At 39.9% G+C, this 21,888-nt stretch overlaps 1 protein-coding gene across 1 annotated transcript in view; it reads right to left on the reverse strand.

Moving 5' to 3' along the window:
• The window catches only part of SPAG16 (sperm associated antigen 16), a 361,603-nt gene that overhangs the window by 152,547 nt on the left and 187,168 nt on the right, over nucleotides 1–21,888 (reverse strand). Inside the window, exon 12 of the mRNA XM_083864919.1 lies at nucleotides 18,307–18,492. Coding sequence (XP_083721045.1) covers nucleotides 18,307–18,492 — 186 coding nt within the window. The remainder of the gene's footprint in view (nucleotides 1–18,306; nucleotides 18,493–21,888) is intronic.

Below are 21,888 nucleotides of genomic sequence, written 5' to 3' on the forward strand. Positions count from 1 at the left end.
CTATTCCAGGAATGTTTGCTTCAATTAACCATACCAATATTGATATCATTAGCTCAACAAATTGGGAAGACTTCATTTTTAGAGACTTATCCTTTGAAAAATCACATTCTGGAATGGTTCATTCAAATTCCAAAGGGCTTTCAGTAAAACTGCATTGAAAACAGAAGCTATGAAAGATTTCCACTTAGATAAGTCTTCAGTGAATATTCCCAGGCTCTGCACAAATGTAAAACAGCAGCAAAAAAATGCAGCAGTCAGATATTCCATTGACTGTGCAGTAATTGAAAGGGAATACAGGTTAGTGGGTAGATTTCTCTTGCCCTGCAGTGCCAGTAAAACTCAAAGTAGTGCCCAGTCTGCCCTCCCTGACAGACCTGCAGCAAACCAGAGCCACAAGGCAGACAACATGTGGCCAATTCTTCTGCTATTTAAGTGTTTTTAAAAAAACACCTCACACATGTATGCTGGCAATCCTACGGAATTGGGTTTTTTTTCCCCCTTTCTTGGCTTTTTTATTCTTTTTTTTTTTTTTTTTTAAAGCATGTAGTTTCTGTATTCAGCTCTAGTTGGAAAAATGGGGGAGTGGAGGGTGCTACCATTTCAGTGAGCACTTAGGTAGTCATCATTACTTATTTTATTTCTGTGCTATATTGAATCTCAGTTCAAGCATGGTAATTAGCACTACCTATACAGCCAATCGAAATTAATGAGATTTTGAGCTTGTTCTTTGGAGTCAGTGCCTCTCCCACTCACCTTTTTCCATGCCTTCAGAGGAATTCATTAAATAATGAATTCCCAAACAGGAACTCCCAAACTGTACTACCTTTCCCCAAAACAGCTCTCTCAAATCATCCCACAGAGCAAACACTAAACTCTCTCTCATAACTATTGAGAAACATTCTTCTGGGTGAGCTGCAATCACAATTTTCAGGGCAAGTTACACCAGAAAGTCACCTGCTGTGAAAGTGGACACAGAATTTCTGAGGAAGATTTGTAAAGACACACCACAACCAGCCTCCAGTGCTCCTGCTGGACTGTAGTTTTAACAGTCAAAAGGAGAATTTTTTTAACAAAACCTAACCCTATCGCTTTCCCATCATATGACTCTATCTCCAGAATGTGTTTAAATTCGACATTGAACTTCCCCATCCAAGATCAATGGCCAAGGATAGCAAATGGGCTGGCTTAAGACATTAAAATGCCAGCTTGGTTTATGCAGTTATAAATGCATCCTATCATGTCTTTACATTTTATGACCTCTATTTTATTCCTAGGTAGCTTCACATATGACACATCCAATTATTCATGTCAAGAATGTATAACTACCAGTATTTCAGTAAAAAGTGCCTGCCATCATTTATGACAGTGATTTCTTTTTTCTTTTTTCTTTTTTTTTTTTTTTTTTTTTGACCCATTATTTCACTAAATGTAACACATTTTCTGAGACATTTACATGTGAGGACACTTACTCTAGAAAGTACCTTTGTCTCTGAAAAGATACATGACAGTACAATGCTGTCAATATGAAACACTTTGTTCAATTATTACTTATCCTTAATAAAATGGAGCTCTCTTCCAATTGTGAGCATTCATTTGTGCCCTCTCTCAAACCAGTGTTTGACACTTGGAAAATGTAGTGCTAAAGGAGATGTTACTGCAGCTTCTGTGACAATGCAAACATTCCTCCTCCAGTATTTAGAAACATTTAGAAAGAAAATACAACTTTAATCCTTCTCTGTGTAATTTATTTTCATATTTAGCACTCGTGGAACATTTTAATCTCTGTGATATGAGTGCTCTGCAAGACAAGGAGAAATCCCCTGATTTAAACAAAGCTCTGAGTCAGGGTTTCCCTCCCAAGGATCAGTTTGCAGAGCTATTAATGAGTTTCTCAATCTGGTGAAATCTGGTGTCAGATAATTTTAATTTTTGCACTTTTTAAGTTCACACTGGCCAGAAGCAGGATTAAGCATTAAAGCCTGCTGTCATCACTGCCATCAGGGGCTGCTTTGAGCTTGGGCACGAGGGGCTGAACCACACAGGCGCCATGAGCACATTCCAGTCCCTCTGGAAGCAGCACAAGCTCTGCCACTGATGTCAGGAGGAGCAGGATGAGATCCAGGTCTGTCACCACAGGAGCCTGACAGCTCACACTTGGCTCTGGGGCACAGCAAATTGAGCATGTAAAAGGAAACTGATCTCTGAACAGGGATGGACTTAACCGGTAAGTGCAAAGGTGTGATTTTCCCCTTCCTCTGTCCTTGTCTTCCTCCTTCTGCCAAAAGCAAAGCAAAAGCTTCCCAACTAGGAAGGCTTAGCCAAGGAAGAAAGAGCCCCAAACATGATATAAATGTTTTATTAGATTTTTCTAGGTATATAAATAAGCATTCCTCATCTGACTCAGCAGGTGTTTAAGTCTGCTAAAATCCTGTAACATCCTTTTCTTTTTCACGTTTCCTTGTGAACAGTGGCACTGTTAAAACACAGAGCTTCTGAACTGGATCAAATTGTGTCCTTCCACTGACAGGACATAAGCCAACAGTTACATTTTTGACTTGCTTGGTAAGGTTTGAAAGGCAGCTGCAGTTTATTTTTGGGAGTGCAGATTTCCTCTCTGAGGTCAAGCAAGGCTCTTTTCCCCACCCTTTTCAGGAGCTGAACTGAGCACGGCAGCTTTCCTTTAACAGCAGTTTGTAAAGACTCAATTCTCCCCAGCTCTGCTTCAGCTCCTGCTGGAAACTGTAATAAAAGCCACCAGGATTTGGTAACTGAAGAGATTCCACCTGCTGCAAGAGGGAACTGCAGTCCCAACCCTCTCCTGGCTGGAGTAAGGAACACCCTGGGCTTTGTGCTCACACAGGATGCACCTACAATCTCCAGGTACCCCCCAGTCTGCTCCAAACTTATCTCACACTTATTGCAAGCCTCACTTTTGGCAAATCTCCAAGAGAAGGCTAAAGGGCAGTGCCTGAACATGAAGGTCCTTAAATGTGGGTGTTGTTTGATGAGGTTTGAGCACAGGGAGTGCTCCCAGCCCAGCCTGAAGCACTTTTGGGTTCACCCTTGAGAGCACCTCAGGAAGGTCAAAGCCTTCCCACAGCAGGGAGGTGGCCAAATTCAAGTCCCTCAGTGTGCCCATAAGCTTGTCTAATCCTTCCCACTCCTTGGTGCTCCCTCCACAGCCTCCTACCCCTGAGGCATTCGTGTGCTGTTAACAAGATACTCTGTCAACAGCAACACCCAAACAGGACAGGAAAGCTATTTTATTGTGTTGGAAATTCATTTCATCTCCAGGGACCTTGCCTCCTTACATATTTTGCTGTTCTAAAAATTACTTCGTCCCATTTCTATAACTTGAAAGAGCCTCTCTGGTAAATAATACACAGAATGGGAAAATTGAATGTACCTGAGAACAAAAAAATACAAAAAAACACATGCAGAACAGAAAAGGAGGGCAATGCATTGCATTAAATGAAGTCTGATAGCTTGAACTTCAGAGTCAGTGAGGTCTAATAGTAAGGGACATTTGGCAAAATTCCCCTAATAAATTTATAATTAACCAGCAGAAAGCAATGCTCCAGTCAGCTTTCTATTCTGCAGTGAAATTAGATAACAGCCAAATAATCACAGTCCTTGAAAGAGAGTGTTGTGAATGCAGGAGAAAAAGGTTGCAAAACTTCATGCCTTACCTTTGGGATTAAAGTGCTTATTTGCCTCAATTCCTGGTAATTTATGTAACACAATATGTATTACTGGAAAAGCAGCCCATTATAACACTGTATTTATTTTTCTGGCAGAGCTCTAGTGTGTGTATTTAAGCAGAAGCTGTGTGTTTATTGAGTGTGTGGAAACTTCCACTCCCAGACAGACACTGATCAGTGCAGGAAGATGCAGCACTGAGTTAAAAAATACTCTCAGACAAAAAAGCACAAAGTTTTGAGGCCACCCCTGGCTGTGGTGTTGGACACAGGCCTGGCTGGGAAACAATAAGAACCTTATTTTTTACCATGTTTCTGTATCAAGTGCACATAGGTAGTGGTAAGGTGGGCCTTACAGAAGGAAGACTCTCTCCAGTGCCATGGTTGGTTAAAACTCTCTGGCACAAATAGACAAAAAAGAAATACAATCAATTACGTCTTGGTGTTTGATTGATTCCAATACTCAAAATCAGGATCTATTTTGATGGGGAATACTAAATATGATTGACAATAGTTTACATGTTTTTGTGAGTGAAAAGCCCAAGTTACTGAATTAATAATATTCTACTTAGGCTTTCATTAGAAGGTGTGAAAACTTTGCCAATAATCTATCTCCTTTTTTATTGGCTTGAAGCATGAATAATGAATCTGCTCATTATTACGCTGAAGATTTAGTCTCTTAATGTCTTGCATTTCTTTGAACAAATGAAGTGTTCTATGAGAAGTATTATTATTTATATTATTTTCTGATTCCAGATGAAGGGGTGTGAAGCTTTAGTTTTTTTGAAGGAAAGATAAAACAATAAGACATAAAATCTCTACTTAAGAATGGTTTATGGTCTTTTTGTAAGATTGTAATATATTCTTCAGTCCCTTTTACTATGTAGGCTTGGCTGTAGCTCATCAAGGTATCTTTAAAATCTCACTGCTCAACACATGATTGTTGGCAGCACAGGGCACGTTTTAGCTCATGGCAAAAGCTGTTTCATAAGCTCACTTTCCACTGAAATTGGGCTCCAAAATGATTTCGGTAACTTATTTCAGCAACTTTAGTTTGAACAGAAGCCTGTTACTTACAATCCAAAATTTTCAGAAGTGAGATGCATTTTTATATGTTCCAAATTTGGATTATGTTTCATTTGACAAGGATTGTACTTCCCTAAGGTTAGAGCTGAGTCAATAAAAAGTCATGGGATGGAAGATGATTTAGGCTTTTACCAAAATGTAGATCTTAAGTGCCCTTTTCATCAGCTTCATCAAAACAGACCAAGTCAGTTACAAGGTCTTGCTTGAAAATGTGCCTAACAGAGTGATGCAGGGAATGATCTAAAGTAGTCCTGGCTTAATTAGTAATTCTCACCCCAGCTGTCAGTCAGAAATTACACACTTGTTAACTACTCGAAGGGGAATGTTCTGGGTTTTCCCAAAACATCTGTAACACAAATCAATGTGGGATTTGGTCCCACATTGGTACCCACCCTGAGCACGATACAGGAGCACACATCCTACATCCTGTATTTCAAAATCCAGGTTTAGTTCCTTCCTCTGCCTCGGGAAAATCAACACCCATGTATCAAAGCATCCATTTGTGGCTATGGCTGCTAACTTTCCCATCAAGTCTGTGTGCCTGCAGAAAATCAATTCCATCAGCCAAAGGAACAGCTCTGTGCAGCTCGGTGCTCCCAGCACTTGGAGTGACAGGATCTGGAGCGGTTCCCCTCCAGGGTCAGCTCTTGTATTTCACAGTGATGGAATAAGATGCTGTTCCAGTCTTCAGCAAGGAGCTAGAACACAAACTCCTCCCCCTTGGAAATGCCTGTTTCTCCCTTGCAACATACAGCAAGCAGAGCCACCTACTCCAGAATTCCAAACCTCAGTCCAGGAGCAGGGTACGCTCAGGTTCACAAAGGTACATAGTGATTCTTAAACTATTTTTTTGACTCTTACGTTGCAGTGCACCCCCATACCTAAGCAGATGTTTCCATATTAGAAAAGGGTTTAAGTTACACCTCTGGAACTTCTAAGGAAGAAGAACAAGAAATTTCCATGCTCTTCTCACCATAATTGGCTCAAGTGACAGGACAAAAGCACCTGTTGGATCCTTTAGATGTTCCTCAAGAAATGCGTCTATTTTCTATTGAGCAGTATGCAAAACCCCTCCTAAATTGTTGAGTACTTAAGAGAGAGCACAGAGTTTCTTGGGGCTTTTTGGGGTGTCTTAGCAGGTGCAAGGGATCTCCCTGCACTGTGCGTGGCTTTTTATTCTTTTGCTCTGTATAGTTTGTTATTTTCTCCTTAATTAAAACCTTTTGCTTTTTCAAAACACACCCAATCAGCCATCTTACTAATTATTGTTAAGCCATTTCTGGGAGGTTGCTGGCCAACCCTCAGAGCTTGATACACCTTCGTGGGGTTCATAACACACTGGCCTCAGGCAGCCTGTATCACTCTTACCCTTGCTCACCACTTTCAGCAAATCAAGTTTCCTCAGGGGATATTTTTTGTTGGACAGGTGAAGAGAGGAGCTTCAGAAATCATTTCTTGAAAAGAAGAGCCTTGTTTCATTAAATGATTCTCTCCTCCCCCCTCCAGGCTCAAGGGTACGAGCTAATCAGATCAGCACAGGCTTGGTAATAATGAAATAGCTGTAACCCATTTCAGAAGCCATGAAACAGTGCAGGACAAGGAGTGTGTGTGCTGCCCAGCAATTCTGCTGCTTCATAAGCACAGCCTCTCCCCTGGGACAGTGGCTTCTCCTCAATTACCACATCAACTGACATCAGAGCTGAGCTCATGGCCTGCTCCACACTCTGCATGAAGCTGCTATAATCTTATTATTAGTCTTTTTTTTCTTTAAATTACAAAAACTTTACCTCTAAAACTACTGCTTTTTCAGGCTAGCCCTGAACAAATAAATGCAGATTAATGTCTCAATCCCTCCTTGCTTTTGAAAGACAACAGCACACATGTGTTTTGATGGATCACTGTCAAGTGATTTCATTTTTTGTGTCTGTATATTAAGGCTTATGTGAGAACGATTTGAACAGGTTATTTTACAGTTTTAGGCTCCTGCTGTTCAAATAAAATATTGTGGAGAAGATGAGCCATCTGCACTGCACATTTAGATCCCCTTTATGATGCTTTCCAACCACCCTGAAGCATTTGTTATTTCTTTCATTTTTTTCCTTGTCATCCTTTATTTCACTCTTCTACACGACCACATTAATAAAGAAAGAATATGGCATTATATGCACAACTACTGACTGGTGAGACATAACATAGAAAATAACAAATGTGACAATGAAAAACAAAATTTGAAATATATTTACACCAGAAGACCAAATAAACTTATTACATTATGCTGGAACACACATTATCTTTGTGAGGGTGATCTGATCTATTTCTTCTGAAAAACAATTTAAGAAATAATTGGTTTTTACAAGAGCTTAAGTAACAGTGGAAAACAGCACACTTAAAAAATGCCACTCCTGTAACACTAAAGCCTGAAATACCTCACCAAAGCCTACTATGCTCATCTTACAATGCTCTATCATATCATATTCTCTATAAATTTACATATTCAGGATGAAATTTCCAAACTGCCTGGACAAGGCAGAATCTGAGATTCCTGCAGCTGTTGCGTGCCCAAATAATGGGATTTTCCCAAGATATTTTCAATCAACCCCTCGGGCTCTTTGAAAGATCCATCTCTGGGTGTATTAAATGAAGGGCTGGGGTGGAGCAGCTGCTGAGGGAGAACATTGTTCTGTGCTGTCACCAGACCCAGGGAGCAGCAGATGAGGAGAACAAGAAGTGGCTCTCGGGCTTCTGCTTGCCAGGAGCTGAATTAAATTGCATGATGGATGACCCAGGTCTGCACTAGCACAAAATTCTTGCCTTTCTTCAAAAAAACTCCAAAATTTCCAGTGCTGGAAAATTACTAACAAAAGGGAAAAACTGAAACAAGAACTACACAGGAGGGCAACAGAATTAATCTAGAAAACTCAACTATGTCCACACAGTTGCCATAAAACTGACTCGAATCAGCTTTCAGCCCTCAAAAAAACAAGCAAACCCAAATCCAGCAAACCCCCTGCACCCCCAAAAAACCAAAACTCCACCATTATTTTACCTCAGGATCCATTTGCTGGTCTAGCTTAGAGTGATGAAATTATAAATAGGATAGAGAAAGCAGTAATGGGACCTCATAATTTCACTACCTCTTAAACATTTTTTTGTTTGTTCATTTTGAAATTTATTTTTAATATATTTCTTTAATGTTTAATGCAAACCATGTGCAGAAAAATCACTGTGACTCTTGTCGGATGTTAGTTTATTTTCCTCCACATTTTAAATTTATTGAAACTTCTTCAGACCTATTAAACAAGAAAATTCTTTTTGAAAACTGTACAACAAGCCTAAGATGCAATAAATATAAGCACTTCAATATTTAAGTGAGGAAAATGAATTTCAGTATGCTTTCAAATTGGTTTTCTTCAGTGTAGAGTTTCTTTCTTTGTCCAAATAAAATGGATTTGAGAGGTTGGCAGCTTTAAGGAGTTATGCAGCCCTATTCAATGGCTTTGTGAACTCGGGAAGGAATTATGAATAATGGATTTGCTGTGCTCTTAGACATGGAGTCACAACACAAACAGTGTCATTGGAGGTTCTCTAACAAGCATCTGCTGGAGTCAAGAATAAAGAGCCTGGTCCACCCACTGAAGCTGCAGGTGCAGGAATGTTTGCTCAGATCAGTGACTGAACATAGAATGGGAAAAGCTAAATTCCCAGGGATACCTCCCACCACTTTGACCTGCTACTTTCTCACCATTTTTAGATTATGCATCACCCCTATTCTCCCCAAATAGAGCTGGGAAAGGGCTGGATTTCCCTTTGCCAGCAGCTGGAGGAAGGAAAAGATTAACTGGAAACACAAGCACAAAATATAAGAGTAGTGATTTAGTCTCCTCCTTTCCTAGATGTGAACAGTTTGGTTAACATTCCTTTTTGTTCCAACTTTCCCTGTTAACAGCATGATTTTATATCAATATAATTACACCTGTCTAATCCCAGTGTGCACCCAAAATAAGTGTCACTGGATGACAAGAGTATCCACTGCTCTCCAGGGAAAGAGAGACCTTTGCAAGTCACTACTAAAATCTCCAGCTGCACATAGCAAAGCCCACTTTACAATTGTTGAAGGTGCTGAATATGTAATCAAAGTACTGTCAAACCCTGACTGATAACCTGATATGGATCACTTTGAAGGCTGACGCACTTAGAATTAGATTTTCATCAACCTACAGTGCTAGCTGCAAACTTCACACCTAGTACTGCAGTGTCCCCAAACCCTCATTTCAATCTTAAAGATTCCAAAGTCAGTAATACAGCTAACATCTGTATTACTATGAAACAAATCCTAATATATTAAAAAAAAAAAAAAAAAAAAAAAAAAAAAAAAAAAATCTAAGAAGGGCTTTTAAGGGAGTAGAACATAACTGCAGATCATACACAGTATTTTAACTTTTTTATTTGAATTTCAGAGCAGGGCTATGAGCCCGACTACAGCCATGTTCCCAGTGTGCAGCAAACTCCCCTGCCCTTTATGCCACAAAAACGCCCCATGACCGTCTGCTCTGTATTAAATAATTCACAAATTTTGTTGACATTTTACTGCAGTCTCCATATTAAGATTCCATTATCTAGAATGTTTGTGATGGTGACAGAAATATGCTTGAAAGAGACACTAAAGTATAAAGAAATTCATTGGGTCTGCATCAAGTGGATAATTCCAATACATATTTAATAGGTTTCTCACAGACACACACGCCTTTGCAGGCCCTGAGTTCAGTAAATAGATGCATAAAAATTGTCTTGCAGATGGTGAATTGATTCCTAGCTGGGAAAGATATTGGTCAGCCTAGAACAAGTTTTCTGTGTGATGATGTGTCTCAATTCACATCAGAAAACCTAAAAATATTGAAGTGCAGAAGGGTAATTGCCAAGATTTTTATTTGCTTTGTCTTGATCTTCACCCCCATCAAGGCAAAACCCCTTTATTTTCCTGGGAAGTGTCAGAGTGGTCATGTCTGCTGTATTCACAGGCTTAACCATTTGGATCAAGAGGGAACAGACCTTACAGCTCTCAGTCTGCTTGAGGATTTGGAACTCTGTCTCAAAGAATAACCCCCACAGGGCACCAAAGAACCTGTGTTACCTTTATGAGATCCAACTGGTTAGGGAAGTGTAAAGAGTGAGGACAGAAATGAGCCCCAAGTTTTTGAGATCACTATTTGGGCTGGAAACAGTATTTATTTACATTTTAAGGATGTACAAACACAATTCAGCATCTTCCAACGACGATTAAATATCCAGGGCACTTTCTTTGCATGCAAGAATTAATTGTTAAAGGACTAAGATGTAACTTGTGTTCATTTTCCAGCTGAGGCTGATCAAAGATTAATAGAGTTTGCTCTAACAGGATGCACAACTAGAGTTCCAGCACTTGGGAGAGAAAACAATCTTGTCTAACATCTGAACCCTTAAAAGAAAACAATAAAAAGGAAGAAAAAATAAAACCCAAAAGCATCACACACAGGCACATCTGAAGACTGCCTGGAGCCAGAGGACAAGAACTCAAAGAAATTACAGGAGGAATTTACATGTATTAAGACATCCACTACAGCAGACTTTTACTTTGAAATCAAATGACCAACATATCTAATTTCAAACCAAGAGATATCAGCAACTAAAACATTCAGCAGCTAAAAAAAAAATCACATTCAGGTGGATATGTGGACATGCCTGTCAGAATATTGCTGCTTATGAGTAGTAAGTAGGGAAATAATCTCCAACTCCCTGTGCTGCAGCACATGGGGATTTTGGGTGACAGTGGTCCACTTGATTGTGGATCACAGACTGTGTGTGTAAAATTTGCACTGACTGATACTGACAGGAGATGGGAGTGATGAAGATGCATCATTTTAATGAGCTGTTGTCCTCCCTGAGTTCTGTAATTATATCTGACAGTTGTCACTGCTCTAGGAATTACTCTGTTGGTACATTTAATTCCTGGTTTGGTGGAGATACTGTAAGTCAGTATTTCTAGGAAAACAGCTTAGGTAAAGAAAAGCCTGCCAGCAATGAGTGAATGCAACATGAGGGAGAAAGAAAACAACTGGATAATGAGCCTGGAGGTGGAGTGGAAAACTGTAATCAGACTTCAATTGTGATGAGTGCCTGCAGTGCTGATTCTCTGCATTTGAATACTGAATGCAGGACAGTGGAAACACCCTGTCAAGATCTGACTAACATTTTGCAGGTTATAATAACTGCAGACTTGTAAATAAGACAAAGAATTCAACTTACACATTGTCAAAGAGAGAAAAAACCAGCACCTGAGCTTCCTCCATGGCACACAGTCCCAGCAGACTCAGCTTTTTGGACTTGCTAGCTGCTCTGTTCAGGATTTCGTGGAAGGAAGCTTCAGTTTTATCTCCCTAATTCCTCCTGCTTCTGAAGCAGTTTCCAGGGAATCAAGGAGGTGTTTGGACAAGTGAGGGACACCAAGCACAAAGGTGTTCAACCTCCAGAGGAGCACATTGCCTCACCAGCTCAAATAAAGCTTCCTGCTCTCCAACAGGAGCCTCTCAGCCACCTACACATAATTTAGGAAATCTGGCCTAAAAGAGGAGAACTAGAACATAAAAAACCCCCAAATCCATCTAGTATGTTTTTACCAAGCCATACTGGATGCTGAAACAATGGAAGCGAGGAGACTTCTGAGATCAGAAAATGATACACCCTTTAATGTAAATTAACATAGTGCAACTTTCTCAGCTGTCTTTTCATAAAAGAAATATTATGTAGCTAGCTATGGTAGAGTTCAGGTAAGCCTACTAAGAAATATCAAAAAAACTCAGACATCTTAGAAAGCAGCTCCATTTTCAGCTTCAGTTCTAAAAAAAATAAAGTAGTAACTTGATTTTTTTTCCTCCCCTCCATTAATCTAACCTGTGCTGTGCGGTTCAATACCAGCAGCAGAAATCAGAAAGCAAAGCACTTACATTTCTGTGTACTCAGTGTTTTAGGAAAAAAAGTCAAGATATTCTGAATTAAAAAGAAAAACTATCACTTTAACTACTAAAATCTTTAAATATGCCTCCTGTGCACAGGCTAAATTGTCACAGATGGTTCCAGTAAAAGCCAGAGAGAACATGGATTTATCTAGAGCAGCAGCCAACAGCCGCCAGTACAAATATTTCAGCAGAAGTTACACAACTCCTGTCATGTTTTACAGAGTAATTAATAATCACATAAACATCTATTTCTCATGGATCTATATTATTACTGAAAATCTAATACTGATTTTCTTTCTTCCCACCCAGTAGGAAGATTTGAAGACAACTAATCTCGACAGATTTTTAATGTCCCCAAGGAAGGGAAAGTCAGAGTTTTAACAATGGTTTCAGCTGTAACTCACCCCATGGCCTCGAGTAAAGCCCTTCACCTCTTCGTTTATTTCACCAGATGTAAATAATGGCATGGATTGCCCAGCTCAGGCATTCCATGGGAATCAGCTAAGATTTTTCTGGCCTTCAGGACCTGCAAATATGTGACTATAATAAACCCTTCTCATTACTGATGCATGTTGTCTCGTACTAAAGCCGCAATGTGATTTAAGTTTACAACATGGAGTTCAAGCTAAACTTCCTGTAAAGTTTTGTACTTCAAGCTTCATCTTATCCAGTATTATGAAGATTTAGTTATATCTTCCCCTTAACTGAGTAGCTCTGCTTTGAATAGATTTTTTACCTTGATAATTCACATTTTCAAATTGATTTTTTACAATTGGCTCTCTGGGAATTCTAACAGCGAGATTTTAGACTCTCCTGAACCTGAAAAATGTGGTATGGAATTGTAGCATAATTACAAATTTGGAAGACTTGGGCATAGGCCTGGGTTTGATTTGAAGGATTAATAGCAGCTTGTCTCTCCAGTGCTCCTTGGAGGATTCCAAAGGGAATTCTCCTTTATCAAAATGGCAAGCATTTCCTGCTGTGCTGTCAGGAGAGACATTACAAACTACCCAAAAATGGTCCTTCCACATTTCCTCTGAGTTCTTCTACCTGCCTTCTAATTTCCTGGAGGACATTTGTCTTCTCTGAAAATAGATTAGCTCCACTTTTACTGGAATCAATTAAACGTGGGATCTGGCCAGAAGAGCTTGTGGCTTGTGTCCCAGCCAGTCAGACAAGTGTCACTTCATATCTGGACAACGACTGGCTACACACACTCACCCTGATCCCAACTGTGAAAATACAGCTCCAGTTTGAAACTAGAAAATCTTTGGGTTCCTTCAGAGGTGATTTTTCAGAATCCTGATATGGATGCATTTAGTGTGGTGAAAAAAACCCCTACAAATCTGCAGGTAAATATTGCATTTCAAAGCTCTCCATTGCTTAAGGGAAAAGGAAGAAAAAGAAACAAGTGTATGCATTTCAAGGATGGCAGGAGAAGCCAGGCTAAACCCTGGGCTCTGATGGTACAAAGCAAAAAGTGTGACCAGTCCACTTGGCAACTCCAGCAAGCTTAAATCATCACTTTAGTGAAACTAAAGGAAAAAAAAAAAACCTCAGAGTATAACAGCAGCTTAAAATCAACTTAACCATGTCTTGCACTGCATACATTCAAGATGCCATCACAGAACATAAAACACATGCAGTGCCATCATTGCATGGTATCCTTCCATGGTATCATTCCAAGGAAAGCCAAAGGCGATGAGGGGCTTCTAATTAAACAAAATCCATCCCATCCCTACTTAATTTACTTAAATACTAATCCTAATTTTTCCAAAATTTAATGTTTCTTATGAGAAGACATGAAATTATAAACAGCAGTTACCAAGTGGAGAGAAGTCACAAGAGAATTTTAATAAGAGCATCGGAGCAAAAGAAGGATTTATTTATATAAACTAGCAATTAATGTCAGATACAGATACATGACACCTGGACAAAGAAGTGAAACTGTCTGGTCTTGCTGCAGAGAAGCAAAAGATGTCAATATTTTTTTTGTGTATTTGAAAGTAAGTAAAACAATATATTAACACCTCAGTAACAGGACACGATCCTGGAGGCTGTACAGGAGAATTAGCAATAACCACAATCAGTCACTTCTAAAATTTGCACCTGATCAAATGCACCAACAGACACTAGAAATGACTGAAGACTAGAGTAAACATGGGTTTAAAAATTTTAAAATCAAATTTGATTATGGGACAAATTTCCGTGAGTAGATGAAAATTGCCATGTTAATGGAAAAGGAAAACAAATGAGTGATGGATTGTGGGACAGCAACCAGAAATGGTTCCAATTCACAAACACTTCCTCAGCCTGGGAAGGACAGCACAATCGCATTTCTTGCTGGCCTAATGCCACATATTTTGTACTACTGAAAGGAAGTAGAGAAAAATGGAGAACTGGTCTAATGAGTGCAGAATGGATCAACTGGAGAAAACCAATTCTGACTGTTCTGACTGCTGCAAACAATTTCTCAAGCTCAAAGCATAAATAACAATGTTTGCGCTTAACGTTCGCTTTTGAGCATATGTCTGCAAAGCTAAACAACCGCCTGTGTTTACAGGAGATATATGATGCTCAGTTTGATTTGCATATCAGAGATCAGGCTGTAAATCTCTGATGATATTTACCACTGGATAATTGAAATTAATCCTGCCAAAATGACTTTGACAATGCTGAATTTACAGTCTGAGAAAACATCCCCAGAACCACCTGCTGTGCTAGAACGTTACTGGCTGTATATTCTCAACCTGAGCTATGCTGCTGAATAAAATCCTGGCCACAAATTATAAATCTCTCCCTTTCTTCTCCAACTTCCTATTTCCATAATCATTAAGAAGTGGGGATAATTTTGAAGGTAGCAGGTATGTCCCTGTTTTGCTGTTTTGGTTTGGTTTAAATTTTTCTAGCCATGGCAGGCACACGAGTTACCTTTTGTTCCCTGCACTCCATGTCCCAGTGCTACACCATTTTCTTTTTCATTTCCTTTAAAAGCAACCAATTATCCCAGCAGGAAACTTCAGGAAGTTCCAACGGCAGAACTCAGACTCCCTCAAGTCCTTCAGTAACTCAGATCATGGCTGTGTCTCAGCTTGTGTCTGTGTTTCCAGGGAAAAAAGAAGGAGCTTGGATTTTTGTTTCTTCGTTTTCTCTTTTATTTCTTAAACTCAGCTTGTATCTTTGAATAAAAGACACATAAGTCGTCCAGAAGGACATGGTTTACTACAAAGCTACCGCACTTTATCCTCCTGGTAGGAATGTCATTTGTGGCTTGATATGTGATTGAAACTTTTAGTATACACAAAAGGTCTTTTTATTTTGAATAATAATAATTAAAAAAAATTAAAAAAAAAATAAAAAAAAGCCCAAACAAACAAGAACCCCAGCAGTAATTTCATGTTCTAAGAAAATAAAATTCAAACATTTAGTAGCCAGAACTTCCTTATCATTGGCAAACAATTATGTAATTTATTAAAACTGCTGGCAACTTTTTCCTATTAAAGAGATGTTACATCTTGTATTCTTTGGATTCCAATAATGTCTTTAATGACTGTTCAAATTGCACTTGGATTTTGGTGCTAAAAGACAACAAATAGCCTCCCCATTTTCTTGACGCCAAGTTTACAACTATAGAGAATGATGCATATTTTCCAAAAGCAACAATTATAGAGAAGTATTTCCCAATGTATAAAAGAGGCTTTTTTGAGATTTGGAAATAAAAAGACAGCTGTCACCCACGACAGAAATGGATGTATTTTTATTTGTAGCATTTATTTAAAACATACCTCTTTCAGAGAGGTGGCAGTGATGACTCTGATATCCTTCTTTCTTCTCTTTCCCTACAACCTGCTGCTTTCCAGGCCCATTCAATTTGAAAGCAGGCATTCATCCAAATACGTAATATTAAGGAAGAAAGACAGCTCTCATTTATAAAATCTTAATTCCTTGTCAGTGGAAAGAATAAACCCACTAGATTGACTATGATCACTGATTATTATCCTCCCACAAGAATGTTATCTTGGGCTCAGTCCCCTGTCAGAGCTTGTGGCACCTGGGGAGGGAGAACACTGATGGCAGCACCTGGACGAGCACCTGTTCTGTGGGGATGGGGAGAAAAATAACTTTCCAAGCATCATAAACCATGGAAAGCCTGCTCCATGTCCCTGTTGTCACAGCCTCAGGCTGGCAAGGAGGCTGAAGGAGGGCCCACATTCCTGTGGTGGCTGTGTTCACACTGGAGAGCTCCAGGCTGGTGGCACATTTCCAGGGGACACCCTGGGAACAGCTGGGATTAGGGCTGCACACTGGGCCAGGCAGCTCAGCAAGGGGCACTGCTGAGCCCAAACTCACTGCAGGCTCTTCTGTAGAGCAGCTCCAAACCTAACAGCAGCAATTTAACAATCCAGTGGAAACCACCAGCTCATTAATCTGCCCACAGCCTTCCCTCATTTCCAAACCTTGCCGTACATCCTGCACAGGCTGATCTTTCACTTGAATGAGCCAACGTGGGCATAAGGCCCAGCTGCAGCTGAGTGTTCTGCAGAACCAGGATGGCTTAAGCTTGAAACAGCCACATCTTGTCACAAAACCCCTTGTAGAGAAACTCTTCAAAAGTGTGTCATTTCTGCACAGCCCTGCTTTCATACTAAGTCCTACAAACTCACCTGAACCGACCACAGAAGGATTCACCTGGTTATGCACAGGCAACAAACAGCACCCAGGCTTTTACTGGAAACATACCAAAACCCCAGCATTTAGGACTCTCATGAGGGTTTTTTTTTTTCTCCATACTCTGAATACACCTTATTTTAATCAGATTATGTCACATTTTTATACCACTTCCTGCTGCCTATAGGTACTGAGATTTTGCATAATTTTTGGTGTTTCAATGATTCTGCACAGATAGTCAGCCTTTCACATCATGGCTGGGATTTTACTCTCTTATTTTCAGAGGCAAAGCACAGCTCAGATAGACTGGAGGCAGAATTGGGAGTTGGTGATGAGTGTGAGTGGGAGGCACCATGGGTTGGTGGTGAAGGTTTGCTTTGATTCCTCTGACTACAAAAGCTTCTTCCTCAGTAGAGAAAGCATTTTCAACTGTCTAAACAAAACCTTTGTCTATGCAAATTCAAACACATTCTGACATAAAACTGAAGCTATTGTTAATATTATTTCTTAAAGGTCATGAATATGCCATAAAGCATGATCAAAGCATTAGAAACACACAACAGGTTAAGAAAAGAGGCAACAATACATTAGATTTTTGCTGTTTCCATTTCTAAGGAAAGCACTGACCATTAATGGTTTTTACTGATCGTAATGGTGAAAGCATAATCTGTTCTCAGGACTGCCTGGCCCTTTCTATTATAAAAGCCACCTCTCAGCTGGCTTGAACTTTGCCAAACCTTAACTAGTTTGTTTTCTGTTTTCCCAAAATAATTTGGAATAATTAATGAAAGGATAGGTTAGTTATCCCATTTTGCAAACAATATTTTTAATATCATTTAATGCTTCCTCAATTCATGGTTTGAAAGCAAGACTGGAAATCCGATACTGACAGAGTTTTAATTAACTCTCAATGGAATCTGGATTAATTGCAACAGTTTGAAAAGTCTCCAATAAGAGCTCACTGCAACTGCAGTAGACTGGGAGGGATTTAGGAAAAATGAGTAGCAGAAGAAAATTTCCCTTGCCTTTTCAGTGAAGCTTCTTCCCCTGCAGTGGCCAACAATCATGAAGGGGTATTTTATCTCATTTAAATGCAAAGGAAGAAAAAGACTGATAGAAACTGGAAAAATCCATTAGGACTGGATAATAAAGAAACCAGGGAGAAGCCCTATAGGACGAGAAACTTCTCTGTGACCTGATGACATTCAGCTGTTAAAAATCAGACCTAGTCCAGTACAGTAATTCAGGAGTCTAGTTTATAGAGATAGTTTGGAAAGAGATAAATCCATCCCATTTCTTTAAGGTGTTAGTTAATCAAAACTGAAGACAACTGGAGAGAATTAAGGAACCAATAATTAATTGGTAAGCACAAATACACTGATATTCTAAAAACACCTTCATAAAAATGCATTTGCCTGGATAATAAAGAAGGTATACGTTGATTTATTAATCAAGAGTCACCTTGCTGAAACATAGATAATGACTAAAATAAATTTCCACTTGGCTGACCTTAATGTGTGTTGTGTACTTATGAGCTTGAAACAGTATATAGAAAACTTACTGAAAGTTTTATTCAGTTACTTGTTCAAATTATATACTGAAGTTCCATGAAGCTCTTAAAAAATTCAGCAATGAAGAATAGTGGATGCCAAGCAAAAACAAATACTTCCTTTCTGGCACTCTGTTAATTTAAGTCCTCCCTATCTCCCTTTATCTAGTAAATCCCATCAGAGGCTGATTTTTCCAGCACTGCCTTTGATTTCCCTCTGCTCTCCGAGTGAACTCCACGAATCAATGGGGAGCTCAAACACAAGGCTGGTTATTAACGAAGGCATCAATTAGTGACCACAGAGCCTCTGTACCTGTTGACATCCCAGATTTTGCTGGTGCCATCGGAGGAGGCAGAGGCCACGAAGTCCCCGCAGGAGTGCCAGGAGCAGCCGCGCACGGCGCGCGAGTGCCCGCGCAGGGTCAGGATGCAGCCGCGCCGCGACAGGTCCCAGATCCGCACCGTGGTGTCCCCGCTCGACGTCACCAGCTGCGTGCCGCTGCCCGGGGAACAGAAACAGCTCTGAGACAGGGCAGAGGTGAGACATGCTCAAGTAAAATAATTTAACTCTGTTTAGGAAGACAAGTTTAAGTTGCAACTGTTGATTTTTACCTTAAGATTCACAGAATTCTCAGAATCACCAGGTTGGAAGAGATCTTCAAGAGCATCGAGTCCAACCCAGCCCTAACACCTCAACTAAACCATGGCTCCCAGTACCACATCCAGTCATTGTTTAGACACATCCAGGGATGGTGACTCCACCACCTCCCCAGGCAGACCACCCCAGTCCTTTACCACTCTTTCCATGAGAATCTTTTTTCTAATATCCAACCTATATTTCCCTTGGTGCAGCCTGAGGCTGTGTCTTCTCATTCTGCCAGTTGCTGCCTGGAGAAAGAGACCAACCCTCACCTGAGCACAGCCACCTTTCAGGGGGTTGTGGAGAGTGATGAGGTCACCCCTGAGTCTCCTTTTCTCCAGGATATACAACCCCAGCTCCCTCAGCTATTCTTCACAGGGTTTGTGTTCCCAGACTTCAGCAGCCTCAGTGCCTCCTCTGGACATGCTGAAGTGTCTCAACGTCCTTCCTAAACTGAGAGGCCAGAGCTGGACACAGCACTCAATGTCCATCCTGAACTGAGGGGCCAGAGCTGGACACAGAACTCAAGGTGTGGCCTCACCAGTGCATATGAACATAAAATACATATGAACAAAAATCATCTTTGGAAATGTTCATATTTTCGCCCTGCAAAGTTTTCTGAGACGTTATAGATGAAGTGACCATGTATTGATACACTGTCAAAAGAAAGGGAGATAGGAAGTAGCTGTCCCCCACAGGAAAGTAAATATGGCTTTCAAATAAATTCCTACTTTTTGTAGCTTATTTATGAGTTCATCCATAAAAACACATAAGCTCAGAGGACTGCTTTTAAAATACAATAAGACAGATTCATGTTGTAATTTTCCAAATTCACACCATTTTCAGCATATATTTATCTTTTAAAAGCATCCTAATTTTGTTTTTTCTAACTCTGTATAAACACTTCAACGCTTTCACCATCTCTTGGGGTCATTGATATGCTACATGAACGAAAAATACAGAGTTCATCTCGGATGTTTTTGGCCAAATCACAGATATAAACTTGTATAATTCTGTTTCCTTTAAGCATGGACATATGGCTTCAGACTGAGAGTCCATCTGTAACATTTTATATAACTAGTAGGGGATTCTTAATAAAAATAATAATAAAAAGTATGTGGAGTGATTCTCTTATTAAATCCTCCCAGACCTACCCTGTGGCTCAGGATTTTTTTGTGCATAAAAAGAATCCATGGATTTTTTTTCTCCCTATGAGTAATTGATTTTTGAACATATGCAAACCTTTGGCACCTGCAATCTCTTATGTCAATGAATTCCAAAATTTAATTATACCTTGTGTGAAAAGCTCTTCTGGGGTCTTAAATACCTTAAATTACTTCATTTCGTCTCATGCTTCTAATTCTACTACTGTGATTAAAAGCAAACAGCGAGTGCACCTTCACCATGTCTAAGTGCCACCAGCCGTGGTGGCACAGGGCCCTGTCCTGTTCCCCTGCCAGGATGAAGGCTCAGACTCATTCCATGTGCAGATGCGACTCCAGCCCTTGGAGCACATTTCCCACCTCTCTCAGCACCCTTTCAGCTGAAAGGGAAGGAACAGGTACCCAAGGGAGGTACACCAGGGCACTGTTTCCTGGTTTATTCTGTGCTTTTTCAATTCAGTTACCATTTTTGGCACTACTGTACAGAAATTTTCAGCAAACTGACCACAGTGGCTCCAAGACTCCCTTCTTGAGTACTGATAGTTAGACACATCTATTATCTGTTCTTATCTTAGGACTCGTTCTTCCTATGTGCATTACTTTGTGTTCACCTGCACTGATTTTCAGCTGCTGCTTCACCATCGAGTCAACACCTGAGACAGGAGCCTTTTCCTGTAATTCTTCACATGCTCCTTTCCCCTGCCCTGGCTAATTAGCAAACTCATCCATCCTCCCTTCCCTCACTCTCCCTTCCCCACTTTCCAAGATCTTAATACCTTAGGTCCCAGCACAGATCCCTGTGGGACTCAGAAATTAATTTCTCCATTCTGAAAGTGACATTTGATTCCTAACCTTTCACCAGTTTTCAAACTCATGAAATAAATTTCCTTTTTATTCAGGACAGTTCTGCTTCCATGAGAGGTTTTGTCAAATGACCTCAAGAAGAATTTGCAGAAAGTCCAGGTATAGGAAATTCATGAACCTCCCTTGTTCAGGTGCTCAATATGCCCTTCAGAGAATTCCCAACTGATTTCTGAGGCTTAATTTCCAAAGCCATGCTCATGGCTCCCAGGGCTTCACAGCCATAAATGTATCCATGTATCCATGTATCCTGTAATTTGGCTCTTAACATAATTCCTATCAAGATATGAAAATTAGATCAATCCATCTAGAATGCCTTCATCCCAAAATCTTTTAAAATATTGAAAAAAGTTAATGCAGCCTTCTCAGGAATAAGGGAGGTTTTCATTTTCTAAGCAAACATTTGTTTCAATTGTTTTCATACTAAACAAAAATGAGAAACCAGGAAAAATATTTGGGGATAACACACAAAAACACAGATCCAAAATAGTTAAGCTGTAGGTTTTCAGACCAATTTCTGCTGTTATCTGAGCAACATCAATAAAATGACCTTGCCCTGAGGATTGAATAAACCCTTTTATTTGAATAACGGCAAAGGTCCAATCTCAGGGAGTAGAAATCCTTCTTCCAAATCTCTGGATATAAAATTGTGGGAACTGAAAACAGCTCAAGGGTTGATCCTAAGCACTATTGTAAAACTCTGAGTAAGAATACACTCAGAGATGTTTAATTCACTGCTGCAGTTTATTAAAAAAAATAAAGGTCTGGGACCTGTGGTGTCAACCCTTTTATGTTATATTCTCCCTCTCCTCCTTTTCCAATAGCTGTCCACTGAATTGCTTGGTAAAAGTAGCTGCTACGACAGTTTGAAATATGTGCATCATTTACCTGATAGATCTTGAGGGGGAACTTGGCACTATGAAGGATCACCTACCCAAGATTTTTGACTATTTTTAACACTTGTGGTTTAGGTTGCTATTTTTTGTGAAAAATATCATTATAATATTCATTAAGGCAGTTACACCCCCATGCCTAAGACAAAGCTCTGAGAGATTAATCTCTCAACAATTTTTTATAACATTGCACAGGAATCATCTTGAAGCTTTTGTCACATATAGCAGAGCTAAAGGCTTGAAGTCTGAGTAGGGGTTTGGAGGAGACCCTAATTTTGTTGAGCTGTCAGGTATAAATGGGCTTTTGTTAACAGAACACTTTCAGTTTTAATAAGCCA

This window comes from Zosterops lateralis (genome assembly GCF_965231275.1).
Source record: "Zosterops lateralis genome assembly, chromosome: 7".
Taxonomy (NCBI): Eukaryota; Metazoa; Chordata; class Aves; order Passeriformes; family Zosteropidae; genus Zosterops; species Zosterops lateralis.